This window comes from Xyrauchen texanus, chromosome 47 (genome assembly GCF_025860055.1).
Source record: "Xyrauchen texanus isolate HMW12.3.18 chromosome 47, RBS_HiC_50CHRs, whole genome shotgun sequence".
Lineage (NCBI taxonomy): Eukaryota > Metazoa > Chordata > Actinopteri > Cypriniformes > Catostomidae > Xyrauchen > Xyrauchen texanus.
The window spans coordinates 3,401,948-3,428,032 of record NC_068322.1 but is presented as its reverse complement, the minus strand read 5'-3'; the positions used below and the strand labels follow the sequence as shown (position 1 = coordinate 3,428,032).

General features: G+C 38.0%; 1 protein-coding gene across 17 annotated transcripts in view; it reads right to left on the bottom strand.

Annotated features, from left to right (window-relative positions):
- Window positions 1–23,340, bottom strand: part of LOC127638729 (pleckstrin homology domain-containing family A member 5-like) — a 178,852-nt gene extending 155,512 nt beyond the window's left edge. For all 17 annotated transcript variants that reach the window (XM_052120402.1, XM_052120406.1, XM_052120410.1 and 14 more), the window contains exons 1-3: window positions 23,227–23,340; window positions 23,046–23,122; window positions 22,354–22,411 (exon numbers count right to left, since the gene is read on the bottom strand). In XM_052120402.1, coding sequence (XP_051976362.1) covers window positions 22,354–22,411; window positions 23,046–23,122; window positions 23,227–23,318 — 227 coding nt within the window. In that variant the 5' untranslated portion in view covers window positions 23,319–23,340. The remainder of the gene's footprint in view (window positions 1–22,353; window positions 22,412–23,045; window positions 23,123–23,226) is intronic.
- Window positions 23,341–26,085: the final 2,745 nt, after the last annotated feature.

The window sequence follows — 26,085 nt, the reverse complement described above, 5'->3', positions numbered from 1 at the left end:
GTTATCTGGAGTCATCGGAGAGGGAATTAGCTGCTAATCCGCTAGTGACCAAGGTGATTTGGAGCCAGTCTGGGAGAAGTTGGAGGACATGGAGAACCGTAGCCGGCGGAATAACATCCGAATTGTCGGAGTCCCTGAGGGAGCAGAGGGACAAGATATGTTGAAGTTCCTGGATGGGCTCTTTCAGTGTCGCTCGACAAAGCATGCCATAAGCTGGAAATCGAGCAAGCTCACAGGGTTCCTGCTCGGCAACCCTCGGAGGGAGACAGGCCCCGATCAATTCTGATATCATCCGATAAAGAACTTGCGTTACATGAGGTGAGGAGTAAAGGAAGGCTTTCTTGGAAGATCCACAGCATTTTCTTGTTCCCAGACTTTGCAAATTCAACAAGAGAAACGTGATTGATTCAAGGAATGCAAGAAACTGTTACATCAACAGAAGGTCGCATTTGCACTGATATTCCTGGCAAAATTGAGAATAGATGCCAAGGATGGCCAAAAAACATTCACATGCCCACAGCAAGCGATATCCTTCATAAAATCAATGGAGTGAGTAAGTCATCTTGTTGTACTCAAGTTGCAGCTGAGTGGGCCAGCACACTGAACATTCGCTTGACTGTTTGTGGAATCTGCATGATTTTTTTGTGCTGGTTTCACCTAGGAGTAACACACCTTCAGGACAGTTTTATGGATGAATCACCACACACTTTGTGCTTATTCTGCCTATGGGCTGGAGTTGGTTTTATTGATTATCTTTTGCTGTGTAATTTGGTCTAATTTTTATAGAAACACAGGACTTGAGCAATCCGACGGCAAAGTTGTTGCGGGGGTTCTCAAAGGCACGCATGGACTGTTTGAGTTTGGAGGAACGGACGCCAGTTGGCGCTGTCGTTGGTGGGTTTGTTTGGTTTTGGGGGATGTTCGGGTTTTGATGGTTGCACTAATGTTGGAATGTGGTCTAAATAATGTTGTTTTTAACACACTATCTATTTTTTCTTATATGCAAAATGTCAAATGTTAATATGAGTGGATTGTCTCTCTAACATGGAATGTGAATGGGTTGGAACACCCCATAAAAAGGAAGATTTTTTCTCTTCTTAAGCGTAAGAAATATGATATAGTTTTTCTTCAAGAAACGCATCTTTCTCCGCAGGAAGCTGAGAAATTTGGGAGGATATGGGGTTGGGCATGTCTTCTTTACATTTACATTTATGCATTTGGCAGACACTTTTATCCAAAGCAACTTACAGTGCACTTATTACAGGGACAATCACCCTGGAGCAACCTGGAGTTAAGTGCCTTGCTCAAGGACACAATGGTGGTGGCTGTGGGGATCGAACAAGCAACCTTCTGATTAACAGTTATGTGTTTTAGCCCACTACGCCACCACCACTCCATCTTTAGTACTGGCTCGAGTAAGAGTTGGGAAGTCATTACACTGATAAGTAAACATCTACAATTCAAATGTCTCAAACAGATTAAAGATAAATTAGGACGAGTCTTTCTTTGATGATCAGGACTTTTTTTATAGATCTTGAAGGAATGTTGCAAGCCACTGGCACCCCTCATGATATAATATTGGGAGGAGACTTTAATCTTTTGATGACTGTTGTTGATTGCTCAATTGAAAACATTTCAGTCTCAGATCACACCCTGGTGTGTTTAGAGGTGTTGCCACATTTGGAGAAACAAATCATATAGTTGGAGCTTTAATGTATCCCTTTTGCAAAATCCTGAATTGCTGAAGGCTGAAATCTTTGTCTATGTGGAGACCAACTGGTCCTCAGTGTCCTCTTTGGGTGTGGGTTTGTATTACTCCCTGCTAATTCAGAGTCTGGGGGTCAGATCTTCAACTTCTCTCCAGAGATTACGGCAGTAAGATTTAAAATTGGTATTGATTCTATTGGACACCCTATAGATTGTATAACCTTGGCCTTAAAGACACACCCACTTGCTGGCGATGCCAATCAGAAGATGAGGACACAACCCATGTTTTTTGGTGTTGTGTTCAGATCCAAGAATTAGAGTTAAGGGTTCAGAGTGTGACTCTGTATTGTATCTGTACTGTAAACTGTAAAATACACACAGCCCTTTCAGTGTCAAAATAAAAACCCCTAGGTGGCACGCACTTTCATGGTTCTGAGGCAGCATGTGCGACAATCATGTGAAACACAGCTGTGCTGCGTGTGTGTCATCTACTCATTTTCTGTTATACTGAGCTGCATTTTCAAGGTTGCTACAGTTTTCAAATCAAATTTAAGACTTTTTAAATCCTTTTTCAAGACCTGATTGTGTGGAACTAACTGGGAGTAGTCTTTAATAAGTAAAGAAACACAAACCTCTAACTACACATTATTTCAATATAAATGTATAGCTTATTAAGAAACACTTTATTTTTAACTAGTTTACTGGATAATGTAGCAGCAAAATTAACAGTAATTCCAGTCTTCAAGTCTTCAGTAGAAAAGAATCCAGCGTTTTATTTTTGCCTTTTTTGTCTCTCTTTTTTTCCCAAAGATGTTTCAACTTATATCTGGACTTTAAATGATTCAGATCTCTTTATTGTTCAATTTAGTTGTAAGACATCAGTCCACGTTTCAGTCACACAATAATTTTTTGGAAGCCATTCAACTTAAATATTGTTATAAATTGTAAACAAATACAAATAATAAATAAATTACATTTAATTTTAAATACAATATAATTTATTTAAATTGTGCACTTTTTTTAAACCCCTCACGCTTTTATTGACCCTAACCCTAACCTGTCACGTATGTGTCTGTAAGCAATTTCACATTAGTTTAATTCGCTTCTTATTCAAATTCTGGAAAAATGCACCTCCAGTGCCGTTCTAAATGCATATTATAAGTGAACCAAACTATTGAGCAACTACATCGGAGATGCTATTCTTGAGTAGGCTAAAAATGGCCGCTAGTGCATCACCAGCCTATGAGTGAGTTTCTGTCAACAGAGCAATTCAATAACGCGCTGGCGCTGCGCATACTATATATTTACTTATTAAACTCAGCCGTTTGTGATTCACAGATCTATCGCACATTTTCAAGTTGCTTTGAATAAAATGCACAAGTCATATGAACTACTTTAATGGTGTTTTTATGGTTCTTTTATGACATTTTTGGAGCTTGACAGTAACGAACACGAAGAATTTTGTTGTATCATTTAATATATTTAAGACTTTTTATTACCTTAAATTGTGGAAAACTGGATTTAAGACATTAAGACATTTTAAGGATCCATGGGAACCCTGTTGTAGATTTATATAATAACTTGCACAAATGTTTGAACCTGCAGTACTTTGATTTCACAATGAATATGAAATGATCTGAGAGCACTGAAAACACGAGCCTATGAGCCGCTCACATGCGCACAGATCTGCATGTCACCAGTTAATTCTGAAGCGCACACAGACCATGTTTATCCGTCTTTAAATCACAGCCTTTTGCGGTTTAATAACCATGACAAACTCACCATTTTGATGCTAATTTGATTAATTCTGCAACACTGCAGGATCATGAAATTAATCAACAAATAGACGAATAAAAAGTGCATTAAAATAATCGTGAAATTCACAATATTGCTTAATTTTATATCGTCAGCAAAATCATCATGATGATACAGTGAAAATTCAATATATCATCACCCCTAAACGGTAAAGCAGAATCTCTACCGGTTGAAACATTTCTAGGCTAGCATCAAACGATCATAACACTCAGCCCAACCACAAGCTTTAGAAAATAAACCAAAGTGATCACTTTCATTTAACAAAGACGTTTTGACCCAGTCCTGTCCGAGACTTAATTTGTGACTTGAACTAGAATAAATAGAGGCAGAGTTTCTGTTTGGCTGTCGATTGAGTCTCTTGGATCAATGTTGTTGATCCCACAGCCATTTATATCCGCCAATCGTACGTAGGCCTATTGGTTTCTACAGATCTCTGGCTGATATCCAAAACTGTGCTTTATTGTAAAGGGGAGTAAAAATAAAAATGTTCAGCCTTTATAGCCAGCTGGCAGCCATTTCAATGGGCGCAAGGAAGAAATAGAGTTGAAAATACTTGCAACACTAATACAGTTTGTTTGATAATACAACATCCTTTATCGTGAGAGCTCTTGCACTACACATTAGGACAGGAAACGCATTACTGCGATTCTTTTGGCATCCAACCCTACTTCCTTTGGATCAGAGGGTGGCCAACATATCTTGGGTGTGGCGGTAAATTACAACAGACCACAACCCAAATGAGACAGCTGTTTCCATAAGGATCATTTTACACTTTCCAACTCAACACACAAGTGTAAGAACTCACACAAGAGAGAGAATACACCTTCAGAAATGAAGATGAGATATAGTTTAAAGGAAAAATTTACCCAAAAATGAGCATTCCGTCATCATTTGTTTTACTCGTTTGTTTAATTTTTTTTTGTTATTAAGCAGAAAATCCTGGCTCCAGAGGCTGCTGAGCTCCAAAAAAAACAAAAAAGCACCATAAAATGACTATAGTACATTTGAACCCTAATAACAAGCTGATTGGCTTTCGCCTGGTGTTCGCCTCTTATTTGCATAAAGTTGAGCATTTCTCTACTCACCAAGTGACCAAAAATTCCCGTTCATCTACATGGCAGTGAACGCATACAGTTAGTCTAAGCAGAACTGTATGAAAGCATTGAAATGTCCCAACGATAAAGCTGTGGACTGAGAGGCACTACAACAACAATTGAATCTCCAGAGAGGTAAGCCAAGGTCAGCCTCCCCACACTGGTTCAATTTGTGAAGTATTCCTCGATTCACATGAGAAAACTGGTGATGCAACTAGGGACAAGGATTAATGAGATACATTTCTTTTCTTAGGCTGTGAATAGAACATTTAACCACCAGGCACAAATTAATATACTTTTGTAAGTCAATTAAATTAATAATGTTGCTACTAGTTTAGTTTGACCTTTTCCACACCTTTCTCAAAGAAACTGGTTATTGCTTCAAAAGACAAACAAGCATGTTGATATAGACAGCTGAGGATTTGGAAAGTAAAACAAGCTTGTTATTGAAAAAGCTGTTGTTCAATTGATTTATATCACCAAGTGTCCTTGCTCACCATCTACTGAAAGCTTCTCGAAAGCTGTTAACAAATTTATAATAAAATGCCGACATAAATATGTTAGTACAGGAAAGTCAGGGAAATTCATTGCATCAGGAAAAAGTAATGGCTCTAATTCTGTTTGGGATCCACAGCACCATAAAAGGGCTCTATAATCTCTATGGTATTTCAGCCATTGATATGGTTTAAGTAGCTCCTTCAATGTAAGTCTACAAGATTTTATTGCCTGTTATATCGTCCACCAGGCAAAAATCGTAAGTCAGATTGCTTTGAAAAGTAACAGTACACATCTCAAAATGCTGCATGATTTGTATCATTGCGTGCGTTTATATGTACACTAATATGATGATAACTTCCAAAAATCAACGTATTCAAACAAATCTGACAACCACATTTGAGATTAGATTTGAAATAAATCAGGTTAATCTCTGCTTTTGTCGTCAAAACATATATGGTCATGCACATTGGATACGCCAGTAACTACACTGGTGAAGGTGTTTACATTAGGGCTGGGCGATATGGACAAAAATATTAAAAAAAAATATTCATATCGTTCGATATTGATATTTATCACAATATACTGGACATACCATTAATGGAATAGGAAATACATTACACATCAAAACAACTTTCAACTACAATTTAACTTCACAGGGTAAATTACCTTTTAATTTGAAGTTCAATAAGTATTCTCAGTTTAGGGTTTAATCCGTCATAAGGAGTGTGACCTCTTCAAATAATTTAACCAATTTCACTGTCTTCAGAGGATGTATGGCTCCACTGAAAGACTTCCTGGTGATGCTCCACGCCCCAGCACAGTAGGGGGTGCTAATACACCAACCGGCAATAAACCACAAGAAGAAGAAACAATTTCTTGCCTGTGACATCAATGATCGGCTTATTTCATGACTGTGACTCAGTTAGCTAGCTGTGTACATAACTTTTTTAGTTAAATATCGATATTGTTTTAATCGCCCTACCCTAGTCTACATGCAACGCAAAATAATTTTTTGCTTAAATCATTTATGACCTAACCCAGATAAAGGCTAAACGTTTAAGGCTTTGGTTTATTAAAGGAATATTCCAGGTTCAATACAAGTGAAGCTCAAATCAACAGCATTTGAGGCATAATGTTGATAACAACAAAAATATATTTTGACTTTCCCATACTTTAAAAAAAGTAAACATTTTGATTACCGCTTACAATGGAAGTGAATGGGGGTTATTTTTTAATGTTAAAATGCTCACTTTTCATAAGTTTAGCCACAAGACAAACAATATGCATGCAAACATTATTTTAGTTTGATAAAATCACTTACTAACCTTTTCCATGCAAAGTTATAGCCAATTTTTCAACTTCATTGCCATGACGATGTAATGTCAACAAACCCTAAAATGACTAAAAATTAGGGACGGAACAACAATTTTTTCTCTTCCGATCCCGACTCTTCCGACTATCAGTATCGGCTGATACTAATCCCGATCCAATACCAGTTTTGTTATTTTTCTTAATGAGTTTAGAACATGTATAATTCACTGGGAGCACTCTTTGTGTAAAGAAACAAAAACATCTAACAATACATTATTTCATTACAAAATAGGAAAACAAAAAATCATTACATAAGAGCATGTGCAAAACTTTATTGTTAACTATTCTGCAGGATGCAGCAGCAAAAATAACAGTAATTCCAGCGCAAGTCTTCAGTAGAAAAGCCAGTTCTCTTCGCACATTTTAACTTGTATCTGGACTTTTAAATGGTTTCAAATCTCTCTTTTTATTTATTTCATTTTAGTTTTATTAGTATATCAATCCACTTTTCAATCACACAGTAATTTTTGGAACCCAATATGTTTTTATTGTAATTTATAATAATAATAATAATAATAATTTTACCATACATTTGTGAAAAATTCAGAATGTAATTTCTTAACCTGTTGATACGCAATCCCCCGAACGCAGTAGTGACATCACTCTGTTTGCATTTAATGTATAATTTATCTTCTATAAATGTAATTAATGTTATCAAATGAAACATCTTTTCAAAGGTCTAAGGGTTCAACATTGATATCCGATCTCTGTTTCACGATAGCAATGCTCCAGAAACAGCAATTGAGTTATTTGTGCCAGGAGTACAAATGAAACCATGCAATATCAAAACGGGACTTCATACCTTTATTATGAAAACACGATCGCCAGTTGAATCCAGTTCAACATACTGGTTTGTGAATCCAGTTCAATTGTTGATGACAAGCGTTCATTGAAAAACATCCAACAACATCAGTATCGGACCCGATACATATCCAGGTATCGGAGACATCCCTAGTAAAAATGTCAATTTAAACAACTTCACAGCTGAGAAAATCTCAGCGTTTAAACAGAAGAATTAATGTTAGTGCTTTTATAAAATTACAAGCTTCAAATTTCTGCCTTTATACCAGGTAAAATCTGTAACATTGATTTTTGCTTTTTTTAAAGCAAAAATATTTGTATTGTGGTAATCAACATTGTGCCACAAATTCACCCGGAATATTCTTTTAAGCATAATAGGTAAGATTGTGCATGCAAACAATCTCATTCATGTCAATATGGATACAATAGCCTTTTATCAATCTCCTTATAACACATTATGGTAGTAAAACTATTAAACCAAAACCATCTTAAATTGGTTCAGTACTGTGGTAGCTGTTTCAGATTCTGATACCAGCGATCAGACAGCACATCTCAACCTGCCGCAGCTGTGAGTGTTCTCTTATTACACCACAGAGACAACAAAATAGGAATGTCATGACAGGCCAGCTTGTTGAGGAGAGAAGATGTGCAGAGACTAGTAAAAACTACTGGGACTCTCAAAACCCAAACGCTGGCGCCCTGCTTCATCTCAGATTCCCTGTGCCGAATGCAGCTGCACTAATCTTTAACAAAGTCATGAATACAAAGGGAGATTATTAATAAACCTATAACCAATGATATGGTAGCACATACTAGCAGAATGCATGTTTATTTATTTATATAACTAGCACAAACATCTGATGTCTATCTTGTTAGAATTTTCATCCTAAAAACTACTGCACACCTATACAAATGTCTAGACATTTGTGACAAATTCCTTAACACACCAAAAATGTAAAGCAGAAGAGTCTACCTTTGCAGTCTTGCAAAGACATCCACAAAAACTCCTGGCAACATGAGAGTTAAACAAAATTGATAAATACAAAGGTTGTGTTTATCAAAGCACTAAAAATAGCAATCATTCACGAGGGCTTAATTTTAAAAGCAGAGACTGTTTGAAAATGTGTATTTGCTTAAAGAGTTAATCAAAGGGGGAGAGTCTGGCAGCGTAGAGACCAATGACAACAAAAATGACTTGAACACAAGGGTAAAGGAGTGGCAGGGAGTATATTATTTTCAAAATCAAATAGTCCCTGGGTTACTTCAACGCCTAGCTGACTAAGCCAGTTTCAGGCTCACCTCAAATGTGTTTCTTTGGACTTAGAAACGTATGCTTAAGATGGGTTCTTGCAAAACCCATTCAAAACCCGCTACACAGAGCGCAACAGAATGGATTTTTAAAAGCAGTTTCAGAAAGTTGGACAAATATTAACTTAACAATGGCATGTCTTGACATGCCATATAATATATTGGACTGACTGACAGATAGATATACTGACATGCTAGCCAGGACAGCAGGCTGTGAGAATAAGCTGGTCTCCTGTTGTCACCTAGAGCAGTGGTTTTCAAACCCTGGGTCGCGACCCAAAATGGGTCGCCAGTAATTTAAAATTTAAAAAAAAAAATTGTTTTTTAATAATATTAATATTAATAATAATAGCTTTGATTAGAAGTACACAAAAAAAAAAACATTCAAATTCATGCAAAATAAATAATCCACATGTCACCTGACCGGCTGACCGACCTACTCGTAGCCCTAGGCAACACAAAACAAAACAAAAAACCTTGTGCGCAGTGTTGTTGATATGCAGCCATTTTTTTTTTTTTTCCCATGAGATGATGAAAATATTCGGTACCGTGAAATTAGTAGCCCGTAATGAATTTATTTTATGCTGAACATGAGCAAACCAAAGTCAAAAACCATTTATGATTTTTTCACAAGAAAAAGAGGGTCAGAGACCGAGACCCCTTTAAATGAAGCAGCAGAAAACGCGGTCAACCATCAAACCCTGCCGCGAACAGCGGAGATCAGCAGGGAAGATAATGAAGGCGATGCATGTCAACAGAGTAGCAGTACTTTCCCAGCAAAGAAAAAGCAGAAACCCGGAGTAAGGCCATATAAAGATGATTTTTTGAAGTTTGGGTTTGTCAACTGTTCGGACGCAGTCCATGCAGCAATACCAATGTGCGTAATATGCGGTGAAAAGTTGGCAAAATATGATAATAAAATAGTCAACTAATATAAAAATCACACTGCTCTGTTAAAATAGTCAGTAGTAGGCCTACAATTCGTAGCCTACTATTCAGCGTAAGCACGTACCGCTCCACGTGATGTTTCCAAGCACATTTTTAGCATGTGAAAAGGATGATTTTTTTCCTGTTGATATTGCAACGTGATTCTAATGAGAGTTACGTGAGCATAATGCCCCTTACTTTTACTTTCGCTTTAAATTATTTCGTTTTGGCTTGTTTAAAGTTATTATTATTTTTTAATTCTTGTTCTGTTCTGTATATAATGAATATTACATTTAAAGAGTTTGTTATGGAATATGTTTTGTGTATTTTTTAAGCATGCAGCAAACGATATAGGCTATTAATTGGTTAACATTCCTGTATGTAGGCCTATAGCTTGATCAAATTATTTCAGAATCAACTTTGCGTTCCAATCGCGTCAAGGATCAGCAAGTGCACGTGCATCATCAAAAGTGGTTAAAAAAAGTGCTTTTTGTTCTGCGCACAAGCCTATGGGTCGCGTCAAAAAAAAAAAAAAAAAAAAAGGGTCCCTCTTGAAAAAGTTTGAAAACCACTGACTTAGAGGAAGGAGGATAAGAGCTTGGTTCTATTGAGTCACACCGCAGGAAAATTAGAGCAGGAGAGAGAGAGGAAGAGAGATAAAACAGGTTGTACTGCAGAGAACAGGTGCTGAGCTGAACGTCACCTGCTCTGCAGATCAACAAACCATGCAGCCTACACGGTCAAGGAGCATTTCAACAAAGAAATACATGAATGAAGAAAAAACTCACACAGCAGACGCTAGTGGCAAAATAAGCACGCTGAGTACAAGAGACGACTCAGAGAGACATCGTCATATGTTTGTGAGATATGACAGTGATGTACAGTTGCCTAATAAGGATAGAAAGAGAACGATCTCTGCTGGTGTCTTGTTCAAATCTCATAGAAGGTTTGGCCTGGTTGCGCAGTATCACTGGTGGGCTGACCCAGAAATTGACGCTTCATGGCCAAATTCAGAGAAGCACTGATGAAATCATTAAAGACCTCATGAAATCAAAACTGGCTTTTAGCCAATGTGTGATAGATTTGAAGCTAGTGTACAACTAAAATTGGACTAAAACCACTTTAAGCAGATATTTGTCCTTTTTATTTTTATTTTTTTTTGAAAATATTGAAAATATTGATCACTCATTTTGAACTACACAGATCTTTGTCCATTCAAATGTAGGGATAGGAATAGTAAGAAATTTAATGATTTCTGATTCCTTAACGGTTCCATTAATGATGCTTTTTGTACTTTTGAGGAGGAAATATTTAGAAGTTGAGCATGATGAATTTCATATTACAGGTCAGTGAGATTAATTGAGAAACTGCTTTGATGTGCAAGTGTTATTGATTCAATAAATAGAGCCAGCTCACTTGAGTCGTTAATTCGGGAACTTCAGAACATCAAATTTGTGACACAAGCAATAAAAACAAGCTAGATGCAGTGCAATGAATTAAACAAAAAAAACAGGTGTCCTGAGATGCATTTGCAGTAAGTTTTTTTTCAATTGAAAGTGATTTGAAATTCTAAAATAAAAAAAAATATGGCAGTCCTGCATGAGACGCTGAGCAACTGACAAAGACGTCCATGTTCATAAAGGAAAATATTTGAAAAACAGCACAGATGTGCAAAACACATTCGGTGTAAACAGCCCCTAACAATACGTGTTCACTGGAGCGAAAGAAATTCACTCAAAGCCGCACACAATGCCAGCTGCCACTTTGGGATGTGGTACAGCGAGTGTGAATTGATGTTTTTAGTTCAAGAGCAATAATATAATCTTAAATATGCATGATTATAGTTGGAAAGATGGCAGCATCATGTCCGAATGCTCAAAGTATAAAAAGTGTTGATTTATTAAAATGTTGCTTACCCAGCCACAGTATTGCAACAATGAATGCGTGTCTGTTTGATGTCTGCGTTTTTTGTTTCTCATCTGAATAAACGTAACATTTCTCAACTTTTTGATGCTCATGGCCACTCTCAACACTTGCTCCGCACTGCTGTCAATCCCCTCCTGAGTGTGGCAGTCAACTCACATTTGAATGAATTGTAAACACCCACTCAGCTCTGCTTACCACACTCTAGTGACTCCTCCAGTCACACGTGTCAATGAGTATCACCCTGTCTACACCGGGCATGTCCACAACGACTTGAGGCTGTCTTCACTGGATGCAATAAGAATGTTATAAACTATTTATTTGTGTTGTTGGCAGTAGTAGCGCCAGCACGTGCAGCACAAAATGGAACAGAACACTGTTGGCGTGACGCAACACGCCTCAAAGGACACGTCCATAGTCCAGCATCATTGATTATAATGACTTCTATTGCTTTTGACACGCTGCAAAGCCGCTTGCATCCAGTGCACAAAACAAGCAAGGTTGGCAGATTTATTACAAACCCGAACCCTACCCAAGCCATACTTGAAAAACTGCCCGAAACCAGACAGGTTTTCTGGTCCCATAGGGGTTTGGTCAGGTTGCAGACCTCTATGTCAGAGTAAAAACTATGTCAGAGTATTTTAGTACAGTGTTCCATCCTCATCTGTGGAAAATAACAGTCATGAAAATCAAAGGTTCTGGTATTTAAAAAAAAATATGGAATATTAACATTCCAAGAATTAAATATTCTGTGTTACCAACCCTATCAAAATGCGCTTTAGAATGCGGATTTCCCTCCCTGTAAGTTAATGGCTGTGACATAACTAAAGTGTATAAAGTGTATCTATTTAAAAAAAGAAGGATGAGCCCTTCTATTTGGGCTGTCAATTGGGCAGTAGGGCTGAAAAGATTAGTCAATGTTATCGACAACAAAGAAATTGTCAACGAAAAGTTTTGTTTTCGAATAGTCATTTGATCTCATTTAACGTAATATGAGATCATACGAAACTCTTATGATGACAAAAGAGAGGAGCAGAGAAGCTCGTGCCTGACTGAGGAGAGGAAGAAAACACATATCCAGATGCACTCTAAACTTTCCAAACAGCTTCAGGTGATCACAAAATATAACAGAATTATATTGGAAAAATGCTAAATATGGAAAAACAGAAGCACTGTCATCGTGAAATAAAGCAGAGCCGGATCTGGCATTCCAACCTGCATGTCAGAGCATCCAAACAGCAAACAACCATTATATTTTTAATGCATCCTTTATTAAAGTTCAAATAATAAAGGAAGTGCATCATAAACAAACTACAAAAATGGCATTTCTCTGTGCGTCTGAGTCGCGTGAAGGGGGAGAGATTGAAACTGCACCTGACTGAGGTCCCTCATGCGAGTTTGCTGTAGCTAGATTAATAACGTGATGGATTGCGACGTATTGAATCATAATATAGTGTAGCCTGTGTGTCACGTGTGTATCTTATTGTGAAGTAAATCAGCGATACGCAGCTCTATTAAGAAGATAAAAAAATAATACATTATAAACTAAAGTGCATAAAATGAAATTACATTTTAGTCAGTTAATATTTTCACATTTTAAGTTAAAAGTAAAACGAGAGGGGAAATGCTTCAATAGGCTGTGTTAACATGGTGATACACTTGCACTGGTACACCACAGACTCAAACTTTATAATAACAGATATACCACAGTGTTTTTCATTCATTACAGCTGTATTTTGGGTGGTATTCTGCTGAACTCGTTGGTAAAGTGGCTCATGATCCAGGGTCAGGGGCTGTTCAAACAGACGGAACACAACAGAAAGAAACAGAACGTGAGAATCTCGAGCCACATTTCCAACTTGAACTCCTTTACAGACAAACCCATTGATTCATCGAGAAATGATGATAAGACAGCAAGACGCAATGGCCAAAGACATCCACCTATTGTAAGGGGCTGTTCACACTGAACACTGAACTAACCATCCAGTTTACCATTTATTTTTCGATGTAAACACGCTAGACAAACGTCTTTGTTTTGCTTTGTCTCATGCAGGAAACTGTTTTTAGATGCCATGTCTGGTTAAAAAGTACTTTAAAAAGTGTCTCGTGACACTTGATTTCTATTAAACTGTATTTTGTTGTGCTTCATCTAGCCTTTTTTAGCGCAAGAATGCCATCAGTCTGAAGTCATCGTCAGTGCATGGAACAAATTCAAAATCAAATGCGTGGTTTTAGCATTAGAATGAGATTATTTTTCTTAAATTCAACGAAAATTTGAATTTAGAATTTTTATTTGACAGCCCTACCTTCTATTGACCTTTATCCTGAACACCGAAGTGTTCCACGATTCGACTGTTTTCAGTCTCCAGTGTTTTCACTTGCATCAGCGTATATTCTTAGTGGGTAATGTAATTATGGTAAATTAACAAAAAAGCACGCCGATACTTCACATTGTCGAGATGACCGTTTTTATTTTTTATAGACAGTGCCTCACCTGAGTGTGAAAATGATATGAAGTGATGGTCAGAAATAAGTTTCATTGAGTTGTTATGATAGCCAACAATGGCACAAGTTGAGCCTGAAATTATGGTTGTTGTTCTTCTCTGATTCGCTCGTTTTGGCAGATTTTACTTGGCGTCTCATGACCAGAAATACAAAACAGACAATTAGAATCATAATGGCACTGCCCAGTGGTTGCTCGGGAACTGTGGATATGTCCGGTTTCAATAGGAAATACGTCAACACAGGACAAAAAAAAAACAAGGGTTCCCAACGAGTCTATCCTGACCTTCTCTAAGCGACTCTCCATGCATGAATCAAGTTGTGCATGGTGGTCAATGCCAGAAGACTTGGTGTCAGCAAAATCCCTCAAGAAAGCCATCCTTCATGTCTGCGGAGAGCATCCGGCTACTGACTATGAATTAATGAGCTCTCAATCATCTCCAAAGCCGTCTTCTACCCATTCATTTAGCTGCTCACTCACATAAATCATCTAAACCCAGTATTAAATGTCTAACAGCTGAATAACACGCCCCACTGGCATCTGAACCGAAGCTGTCACTTAGCTAAATGCTAAAACCCAAGGGAATTGTTCCAAACCTACCTGAAGCCCAAATCAACATCCATCCATGATTTAAGATTCCACGCAAGCTGTGTTTCTCTTTAGTTCTCTTTCAGGCTAAGTGGGTTTATTTATGAGATGACAGCAGTCAAAAAGAGCATATTATGAAGCCGAAAGTAAAATAAGTTACTTCTTACTAGGAAGCAACATTTTGGTGTAGTCAGATACTCCATAGATAGTCAGACTTAGCACTATTTTTCAATTCTTAAAGCCAAAAGGAAGTATGTCAATACAGATGCTTCAAGCTATGCCAGGTCGATTTTGGTTATGTTCACACGTATACGTTTAAATTTGAAAGTAAAATAAATGTAGTGAAATGAATGCACTATGTTGGCTTTTCACACTTTATGCCTCACCTTTCTATTACTTATGTGGTGAAATCCCCCTCCAAATAATAAGAAATCTTTTGGGAAATGACCATGTTGAGAAACTGAAAACGGATTAGTGTGGACGTGGCCTCATGCTTTGTTTTTCCAAAATGTGTCAAACCACAATTCATAACGATAATACACGATACATTCTCGGCGCTGCTGCGGGGGGTGCTATAGCGGTCATTAGTGTGAACTGTCTGCTTTTATAGTGGGTTTTCACTTTTAAGCCATCTACTGTCATGGTGGACCAAAAGTTGGGAAAATCTTTCCTGCTCAGGAAAATTCTTTGTCAATATATATATATAGCAACTTACCAGAATAATAACAAGAACTGTTTAATGACTATATCACCCCCTAAAGTGCTGAGGATTTTTACCGCCACAGTAACACAACAATGCATGTTTGTATATTTAACCACAGAGGGAGTGTGAGAGAGAGTGCGAGAGCGAGATATAGGGAGGGATGTGGGCCCTCACTTAGTTCAACAGTCATTGGAAGAATTAGGAAGCATTTCATCACAGTGGCCCCAATTCACCCATCCATTGACCCACTTAACTGTCCTAAAACCGCTGAATCTCATGTTACCCTTGCAGTGGAAACCAGGAAACGCTCACACAACGATGGCGAGTTCAGTGTAAATATGCAAGGACCATTTGAGGCAATTCATTCAGAAGCATTTGAAGGACACGTAGCCAATGTGAAAACACCTGTACTGGAGTGTTTTTATTGTATACCTATCCATGCCTTCCTTTTGTTTGCGTTTCACACGCACATACCTACCATGTACAAAACAACACATTTTTGAAAATCACCTAGTGAAATTTTAATCAACTAGCTGAATTTCCATAATTTTCCAACATGGTCTCATCGAATTACATCACTATACCTACCGAGCATCTAAGCCTTTAATGCCAACTACAAACTTGGGACAACTAGTAGTAGCTGGTAATCAGAAGGTTGCTGGTTTGATCCCCACAGCCACCACCATTGTGTCCTTGAGCAAGGCACTTAACTCCAGGTTGCTCCAGGGGGATTGTCCCTGTAATAAGGGCTCTGTAAGTCGCTTTGGATAAAACCGTCTGCCAAATGCAAAAATGTAAATGTAACTAATCTTTTTGGGACAAAATTGAACTCACTTTTAGCCACACACAGTGGACGTTGTCACCTTGGAACTGCCGCAAAACGTGGAAGGAGCCACATAACAATTTTGCAACTTTGCGTCTAACACAACACTCCATTTACTATCCACTGCAGTCTGAATTGCCCCAGAAAAAAATTGTCCCAAAAAATTGCATCTCTAAAAACAAGTACATGTTTATTCCATTCAGTCGCAATCCACACTGTAAGTGACCTCTGATGCTGTTTGGATTAGGGATGCACTGATACCACTTTTTCTCTTCCGATCCGATACCATTGTTTTTTTTGCTAAATCAGTTTAGAATATCTTTACATTATTGTGTGAAACTAATTGGGGGTGCTCTTTAATAAGTAAAGAAACACAAACCTCTAATACATGTCAATATAAATGTATAGCTTATTAAGAAACACTTTATTATTAACTAGTTTACTGGATAATGAAGCAGCAAAATTAACAGTAATACCAGTCTTCAGGTCTTCAGTAGAAAAGAAACCAGCGTTTTATTTTTGCCTTTTTTTTTTTCTTACCCCCCAAAAACAAAATATTTAAACTAACATCTGGACTTTAAATGATTCAGATCTCTTTTGTTCAATTTAGTTGTAAGACATCAGTCCAATTTTCATTCACACAGTTATTTTTTGGAACCCATTCAATTTAAATATTCTTATAAATTGTAAACAAATACTAATGATGACAATAATAAAAATAATAATACATTTTTTATTAATATTATTGACTATACATTTGAAATAAAACGGTAATATTTTTAAATTAAGCACTTTTTAAACCCTCACGCTTTTATTTTGACATTCTAAAATTTCCAGGAAGTCACATATGTGTCTGTGTGTAAATGCAAATTATAAGTGAACCGAACTATTGAGCATCTGAGAAGTTGTTCTTGAGTAGTGCTCAAATATTGTGGATCGCTCTGAAGGCTAAAAATAGCCGTGAGTGTGTGTGTGTAAAATAACGTGCTGGTGCTGCGCATACTATATATCTGACTTATGAAATACAGTCTTTTTTGATTCACAGAGCTTTCACATGTCTTCAAGTGGCTTTGAATAAAATGCACAAGTCATATGAACTACTTTAACAGTGTTTTAATTGTTATTTTATCAAATTTTTGGAGCTTGACAGTAACTAACACAACTAGCACAGTATCGGATTTGAATCGAGCTTGTCAGAACAATACTCGATCTGTCTAAAAGCATCAGTATCGGAGCCGATACCGATCCAGGTATTGGATCAGTGCATCCCTACTTTGGATGCATGACTTGAGTGTATTATTTCACTGCATTCACCCTTAATATAACACAAGGCATGAACAAGACGAGAGGGGACTCATTCTTCGCATCTTGACATGTTGCCCAATCTGAAGACTTTTAGACAGTAGGCGTAAACTATTGACCAATATAAGCTGCTGCATGAGCTGTTTATTTTGCAGTGTTTCCAAGATGCTGTAACAGCTGCCAAGCAAAGCTAAAATGGAAAAGATGTCTTAGGCAAGCCATGCAACAAGAACAGCCTTTTAACTGCTGTGATGTCCAGTGCAACCTTTGACCTTTTCCCCACCTCAAACATGTTACTGGCCTTTAGGTGTGGGCCTTTAGGTATCAACAGCACAGCCATAGAAGAGTCCAAGGAATCTGTACGTACAGTGGGCAAGTACAGTGGGCATAGGGCTGGGATAAACGATTATTTTTTAAACGATTAATCTAGCGATTTATTTTTTCGATGCATCGATTAATCTAACGATTCATTTTTTTTTTCAGTCCGATTCGATTAATCGACTTGTGACAACACCGGTAATACCGGTTTCATCGGGGGTGGGGGTGTATAAAATGTAAAAAAAAACATTTGCCAGGAGTTTGATTGACAGGCGATCTGATCAATCAATCATAATACGCCATTTTTGTCCGACAAAGTAGTCAGGAGAGAGAAGATTAACGTCGGTGGATTTGAATTTGAATAATGGATTGTAGGCTACCGTACTGACATCTTTCCGCGGTTAAAACAACAGTCCTTCTGATGTAGGCTACATTCATGTTTAGCCTATTTGATGCTATAAATTAACCAAGGAAAAGATGATCGGTTCACGAGCAGCTTTAACGGAGGCAATCTGTCACGACACATTAAAGAGCCATAAAATAGTAGGCCTATTTATGGTTTAATTTTCTTTGAACGACCAAATTTGAAAATTGAGACTTTATTAAATTTTACCTGCTTGGTCCTGTCTGTCAGCGCGTTGTCAGTGTCCTCTATGTATTTTTCACGACATTCATAGCTATACGCGCATTATTAATAGCTATAGCTGAAAACTTTAGGTGTCGACAACGTATTATAGCCTACTCCAACATCGAGTGCAAAGTGGGGAGTTGAAAAAAACTTACGGTGCTCTGTCATCTGCAGCTGCTCCCGGGTGGCGCCTCTTCAGGTGCTGGTGCATTGCCATGGTGCTAGAATGGAAGGCCATCTCCATTTTGCAAAGACGACATATCACGGAATTGTTTCCTTTTAAATTAAATAATTCCCATACTTTAAAGGAACGAGTGCATGCCGCCTTGCACTTCTGATAGTCTGAGGAGCCACTCAAGTTGCTACTATTCGCCGGCGCCGCCATCTTTGTTTTGGGTCCGACGAATCGACGCGCATATTTTGCGTCAACATATTTTTTGCATCCCAGCCCTAAGTGGGCAAGCACAGTACAGTACGGTATTCCACAGAGGGGACGAGAGTGAGTGAATTTGTAATAACACCATGCCAGCTTCTATGGCTATTTTCATGTTGAAAAACAAGCTAAAATAAATTTCTGGGTACAATATTAAAAACACTATATACGGTTTCTAAATGTATTTTCAATAAAAATTCTAAAACTGATTCAGGGTTGATTTAGTTAAAAAATCTCTTCAAAAGTGTTTGCTGTGTAAAAACAAATCCTAAAAGAAATAAAACCAGCACAATTGAATAAAATATGTTTCAGAGACAGTGTACATTGGCATGAGGTGCATAACGGTGGATCTTCGTCTGATATTAAAAACGTATGTGTGAGTCTGAAATGTCCTATTCAGCAAAGGGTGTGAATGATCTGGTCCCAGCGATTACTCAGGTAACATATCTGTCTTTTTCCCACTACAGGGTTGATTTTATGTAGTTTGTTTTTTGTGCATTGATCACATTCAGTTTGCCATTTGTTGTTGGAGATTATGGTTCTTTTGAGGTCTTTTTGAGGTCTAAAGGTGGTATGGAGCATTTTTTATGATCTGTCGAGAGTGCTTTTTTACCAGCAGAGTCTGTTTGTTCATTTCCTGGGATTCCACATTGACCAGGTACCTAACAAAGTATATTTTAAAATTCTGAGCCTCCAAAGCTGACAGTTTGATTAAAACCATTATAAGAGGGGCCTGAGTAACTCAGCGAGTATTGATGCTGACTACCACCCCTTGAGTCGCGAGTTCGAATCCATGGTGTGCTGAGTGACTCCAGCCAGTTCTCCTAAGAAACCAAATTGGCCCGGTTGCTAGGGCGTGTAGAGTCCCATAGGGTAACCTCCTCGTAGTCATGATTAGTGGTTCTCTCTCTCAATGGGGGCATATGGTAATTTGTGCGTGGATCGCAGAGAAAAGCATGAGCCTCCACATGCGGAGTCTCCGTGGTGTCATGCACAGCAAGCCACATGATAAAATGCACTGATTGTCTCAGAAGCGGAGGCAACTAAGAGTTGTCCTCCACCACCTGGATTGAGGCGAGTAACCATGCCACCACAAGGACCTTTCCAAATTGGGAGAAAAGGGGATTTTGAATATGTTATTATTAAGAAATGCCTCTGTTGTGTGGTCTTAATGTAATCCAGAGTTAAGATGATAGCATTGACATCTGCAGTAAAAATTTAGCTTTGACTGGGGATCCTCATTCCACCTTTTTGGCGACTGATCGCAAAAGCAGCCTACATATGATCAGAGGGGATGAGAAAAAAGGAAGCGTTCAAGCAAAAGACGATGCACATAACTCAGTCCTTGGATTTGTCTTGACACTGAGGTTGGCGTTAGGTCACTGGAGGGTATCGCGAGATGGGCTAGCGTGTCCCAGGCGTGTTAGTGTGAGTAAAACAGACAGTGATGCCTCAGTGGTGCTCCTCGGCCTTGGGTTACAGCTACTGAAGTCTACGACTGTCGTTCCTTAATCCAGAGGATGAAAGAGAGGCATAAATGGGAGGCATTGCAGAAAGAGTTGCGCTGTCAATGGAGCTATAGAGTAACATGATATTACTTGAAGAGATGCTTTGTTCTACAACATCAGTTAAAGTCATTTTTAAAAAAGTGTTTTTAAAAAAATATGCAAGTTGATATAAAGTTGCTAAATATGGACTACAAATAAACACCAAAGTATACATGAGATTAAAGTTATACTCATTTCTTTCAAACTAAAAATATAATGAAAAAACACTTGAGTGCACATTTAACTGAACAAAACTGCACTTAGCAAGTGAAGTTGCTAAGATATCATCAATAACCTTGTTACACAGAATTTTGGCACTGAGGACGGTCATCTATGACTAAAACATTTGCTTGCTAGAACACTGAAAATATTAAATAAAAGTCATTATCTGTGTATTTTTCTAGAACACAGCATGCAGACTTCCTGAAAAGCAAATTTTGACATTGTTCTGGCCTACACACCTTATATATCATCCTTTTGGACTCAAGAGATGTGCTAAATCTCTTAAATACAGAATTTTAAATAGAAGTGCCAGCTTGCTCACAGTCATACATCTGCATTCATTAAAGTTCAGCTCACTTGAAACAACAGACTTCCTTTAGTCACCAAAGAGGACAAAACAAGTGAGAAAACATGCTTTGCTGCAAGATTTCTCACATTCTTCTGTCAAATGCAACTCAAAGCTTTCAGCTACAGATTCATACAAGTCAAGGATTCATCAAGAACACAAATCTGCCCATTGAGATACAGTCCTAAGATTCTCACATTTTTCAAAATAGAGATGCCAATAAATCAAAGAAATTGCAAATGACTGAAATACTGCTCTATTAATACTGTGTGGTGTCATTGTTAAAGAAATATTCTGGGTTCAAGTTCAGCTCAATAGACAGCATTTGTGGCATAATGTCATTTACCACAAAAAAACATTTTCAACACGTCCCTCCTTTTCTTTAAAAAAGCAAAAATCGAAGTTACAGTGAGGCCCTTACAATGGAAGTGAATGTGGTGAATCTTTGGAGGGTTTAAAAGGCAAAAAGCTTATAATTTTATAAAGCACTTACTTTATACTTTACTTTTCTGTTAAAACCCATGTTTTGTGATCATTTTAGGGTTTACGCCATTACGTTGCCATGGTAAAATTGGCTTTAACTTGAAGCAATTTTATCACACTAAATTAATATAACACGTCGCATATTGTTAGGTTTGTGGCTATACCTTTGAAACAGTGAGTATTTGTTTTGTTTTCAATTTGGAATGCCCAATTCCCCAATGCACTTTTAAGTCCTCGTGGTCACGTAGCAACTCGCATCAATCCGTGTGGCGGAGGACGAATCCCTGCTGCCTCAGCATCTGAGACCATCAAACTGCGCATCTTGTTGAGCACATTGCCACGGAGACATAGCGCGTGTGGAGGCTGCACGCCATCCACCATGGCATCCACGCTCAACTCACCACGTGGTCCACCAAGAACGAACCACATTATAGCGACCACAAGGCGGTAACCCCATGTGACTCTACCGACCCTAGCAACTGGGCCAATTTGGTTTCTTGGGAGACCTGACTATAGCCACTCAGCACGCCCTGGGATTCAAACTAGTGAACTAGCAAACTCCAGGTTTGGTGGCTAACCAAACTGTGAAAACGGATATTAGCAGATGAAAACCACATCAAGGGCAGAGCAGATTTGCTCATCCAGGCACTCCCACACAACGAAGTCAAACATGCATTGGACTGAAGCTGTGCAAATAGGGGGTTAATATGATTCACTTGGAGGAAACCAACAAGAAGAGCCTGTTCAGCCAACAGCGCTTTAAATCACACAGACCTGTCAAGCTCTGTCAACCTAACGGTAATTACTTTGTTTCACACAGGGTAGGAAAGAGCTTGAGTTGTGTATGCATTCAGCATGCCAGTGGAAGCATTTCTGGAAATGTAACGGCATGAGTGTGTGTGTGTGTGTGTGTGTGTGTGTGTGTGTGTGTGTGTGTGTGTGTGTGTGTGTGTGTGGAGGCCACCGCTGCTGTCAAACATGAAATATCCTCCGAAAGCCAGCGTCCAACTCACTTGATGAAGCAACGGGCTCCTTCAAACGTATATCCTTCTTCCCAACCGGTTGGTAAATCTGAAAAGGAGGCATAAGGAAAATGAGTTTTGCATGCAAAAGCACCTTTCTAGACTGCTTATGGCATGTGGCTGCAGTGGGCAGCACATCATGCCAGTGATCTGCAGTGGTGCCCACAAGTGCTGTTGTGTTCCCATGCTTGCATCTTTGCACTGCAGATCAACATGTAAATCTGGACTACTCCCGTCATTTCGATTATTAGGGAAGGGAAAGGCATGGAAATTGCTTTCATAACTCGAATGAAATCCTTAAATACATAAATAATAAGATATTAAAGTTAAAGGATTGCAATGCTTATAAACCTAGTTATTAATAATCTTGTGTGTATACACTGCATGACATGCATTAATGCATATTTCCTTGCCCGCTGTCAAACCTGAGAGAACAACTTAAATGGCAGCTGTCAAAAAGACACTGCACGTCAGAAATGGTCAAGCGACGCGTCTAAAACGCAACTCTGTGTCATTGTATCCAGGTGTGCGGTACGCATGTAACGCAACGCAAACCCATTGACACTGCGTCCGTTGCGTTGCGTCACATCTGCGGTTCCGCGGCTGCACTGATTGTATTTCTTCGCGCATTTTCCATACAACGACGTTTTCCAAATCATAAAAGCAGATAAATCCATTTTCACCTGGAGTTTTCCTGTGTCCCGTACTGACGGCTTCTCCCGTGACTGGATGCAGCCAGGTTGTGCTCTTTGCTTCTTCACTATTGGGTGAGAGAAAAACAGGAGAGAAATGTGAAAAAAACACACGCGAAGAGAGCCATTCGAGTCGTAGGAAGCCCCAACTTTCCATCCCGCTGATATTTACTTGATAAAGAACACGCGTCCGTCCCGTGTCACGCCGTAACTCCACGAGGAAGGCAGGTGAGACAGCCACTCCGAATTCAGCTCCGCCGCCATGACTGAGCAGCAGCGCTCCAGCTGCGCGCCTCCGACTTGCTTGCGCGTACACGGTATTCCTTAGCAACGGTGTCCAAGGCGCAGGCGAGGCGGGAGAAGCGCGAGAGCCTCTGGAGGGCGGGCGCACGCTCTGTCAAGTGACATTTTGTTTATTTATTTATATATGTATTTGTTTGTTTGTTTGTTTGTTTGTTTGTTTGTTTGTTTGTTTGTTTGTTTATTTATTCGTATTCGTATTATTATTATTATTATTATTATTATTAAAATGATTCCACATCCACATATTGTATTTCTGTTTTTTCCGTTTCCATTGCTAGAATAACACATTTAGCATAGTATAGAAAATGATGATGCATTGTAGCATAAAGTAAAACAAAATAAAACATACTTTATTTTTACCAAAGTTTTATAGCAAGTCAGTCCACTGTCGGCCATATTTGAAACGCTCTCGGGAGGCTATTTCCAGTCATGCAAGTGCAGCTCCTGTCTACTTGAATGGGGAAAGACTGTTGGTCAAGATTACGATCAAAGAACATATTTCAAAACAGCAATAAAACATGATAATACTGAAATCATCAATTGTGCTTCTTTACCTCAGATTACGTTAAAACACGCAATATTCCTGGCTTGAATAGCTAATGCGCATGCGCGTTCTCGAGATGATTGACATGCGACGTCTGTATCCAAAAGGTGATTGGCTCTTTTATCTGTAAGGTGGGACTTCCTTTCTACATCCGGTGGCAGTTGGGCGCTCAGAGCTTCTTGGTTGAGCGTTCCAATTTCTCCCATTCATTTTAATAGAAGTGGCCCGTTTCTGCTAAACTTTCTCTCTGATTTTTACCTTCAAATTTTTATTTTATTTTTTGTTTTTAATTTTTTTAAATAAGTCTGGAAGACTGAAAATGTTTTCAAATTCTAAATTCTTTTGAATAAAAGAAACAAAAGAAAGAGTGTTTAAATAAATTCAACACTGTTGTCTTCTTTGTTTTCATAAAATAAAATAATGATTTTAGTGTAAAATTATATAATTAAAATGAAAAGTTCCAGATTTCACTGTGCTACAAACATGATTAGCAAAAGATTACATAAATACATGTAAAAAAGATGAGGAAATATTAAAATAAAGCAATAACAGACTAGATACACATTAAATACATTAAAAACTATATATTTATATATATATATAAAACCTACTTTTAAAATGCATGCATATTATTTTCACAACAATAATTCCATCAAATTTAATGCTTGATAAAATTAAATTAATCAAACTTAAAATCTTACTTTTTTATTTTATTGTATAAAAGATTACTCTCAAATTGATGGAATATTGTTTTTAAATTGTAATGTGTAAGTCTTTTCTTTTAAAAAGTGAAAACAACTTTGAGAATTTGCACATAATATTGTGCTTTAAAAACAATAACATAACAAAAATATCTTAATAAGAGAAATCAAATTATGTCACAAAGTCACAACTGTGTGTGTGTGTGTGTGTGTGTGTGTGTGTGTGTGTGTGTGTGTGTGTGTGTGTGTGTGTGTGTGTGTGTGTGTGTGACCTCTGTTGAGAATATCCTTGTCTTAAGGAGCTTCACAGATGGTTTTCTAAAAATAGAATTTAATGCATGGACTGTGCATTTATTCAGTACATTTACATTTATTACTTTATCAGGCGCTTTTATTCAAGCTACTTATAAATGAGGAAGAACACAGGCACTTTATTCTAAAGAAGTAAACAGCACTAGCAGTGCCACAATACAGAATTATAATAGTAATTTAATTATATTAAAGTAATATAATAGTAAACCAGAATAGTATGCATCATTGAACAATTGGTTGTTTATCAATAATATATGTTTGGTTATTTGGTAGTCAGTTATCTACACATTTTAATTATTCTGTGTTTGTATCATCTGATTCATTTTATATACAAAAACTAAATTGCCACTCAGGGATTAATAAAGTTGTGGCATTAAAATGTTTCTGTTCAATGAGTGCTAAATGATTGTTGTCCCTGGCAACAAATTTCCCACATAGCTGTGCTAGTTTTATGTCTTTCAGGTCACTCTGTGGCCTCTTTCTTCAAACATAATTACCGGTAAGTCATTTTAACTCAACAAGGCCTGTTAATTGATTCATCGTGCATTAAGTGCCATGAAGCCGGTTAAGTGCAGTCAAACAGTTACAGGTATTTCCATTGGGGTCCAGATAGGGCTTATTTTATGAGAATGACCGATTGACTCTACATTATCCTGTACTTAAGAGGCACAATATATTTTATACAGTACCATTCACATCAAGCTCTTGAATAAACTCCTGCTTTCAAATATATTTGATGGCGGTTACAATAAACCTTATTTCAAAACTGTTTGTTTGCAATTATTCTACACACTGCAGTTTCACATTCACACATTCACAGGTTTAAATAATGTGCTAAGCTCACACATGCAGAGTGTGGAGGCGAGGACGTGGTCGAGCGTTTGTCTGGGGAGAGTGGAAGCAGTAAGGGTTTTTCCCTGAGATGGTAATTGCTGGTTCTATGTTCGCAGTGAGAGACAGGGGAAATAAAAAGGGGCCAGACCTCAGAGTGTTAGAGAGAACCCAGCTGACAAGTCGTGTGTGTAGGCCGCTGCCATTCCCAGAGTGATTCTACGTGGAGCTTTATCATTACGCTGTTAAGCAAATGTATTTTGTGTTGTTAATAAATTCACCTTTGAGTTGGATTCACCATCTCCTGCTTCCTCATTCCTCGAATCTTTTACTCTGGTTC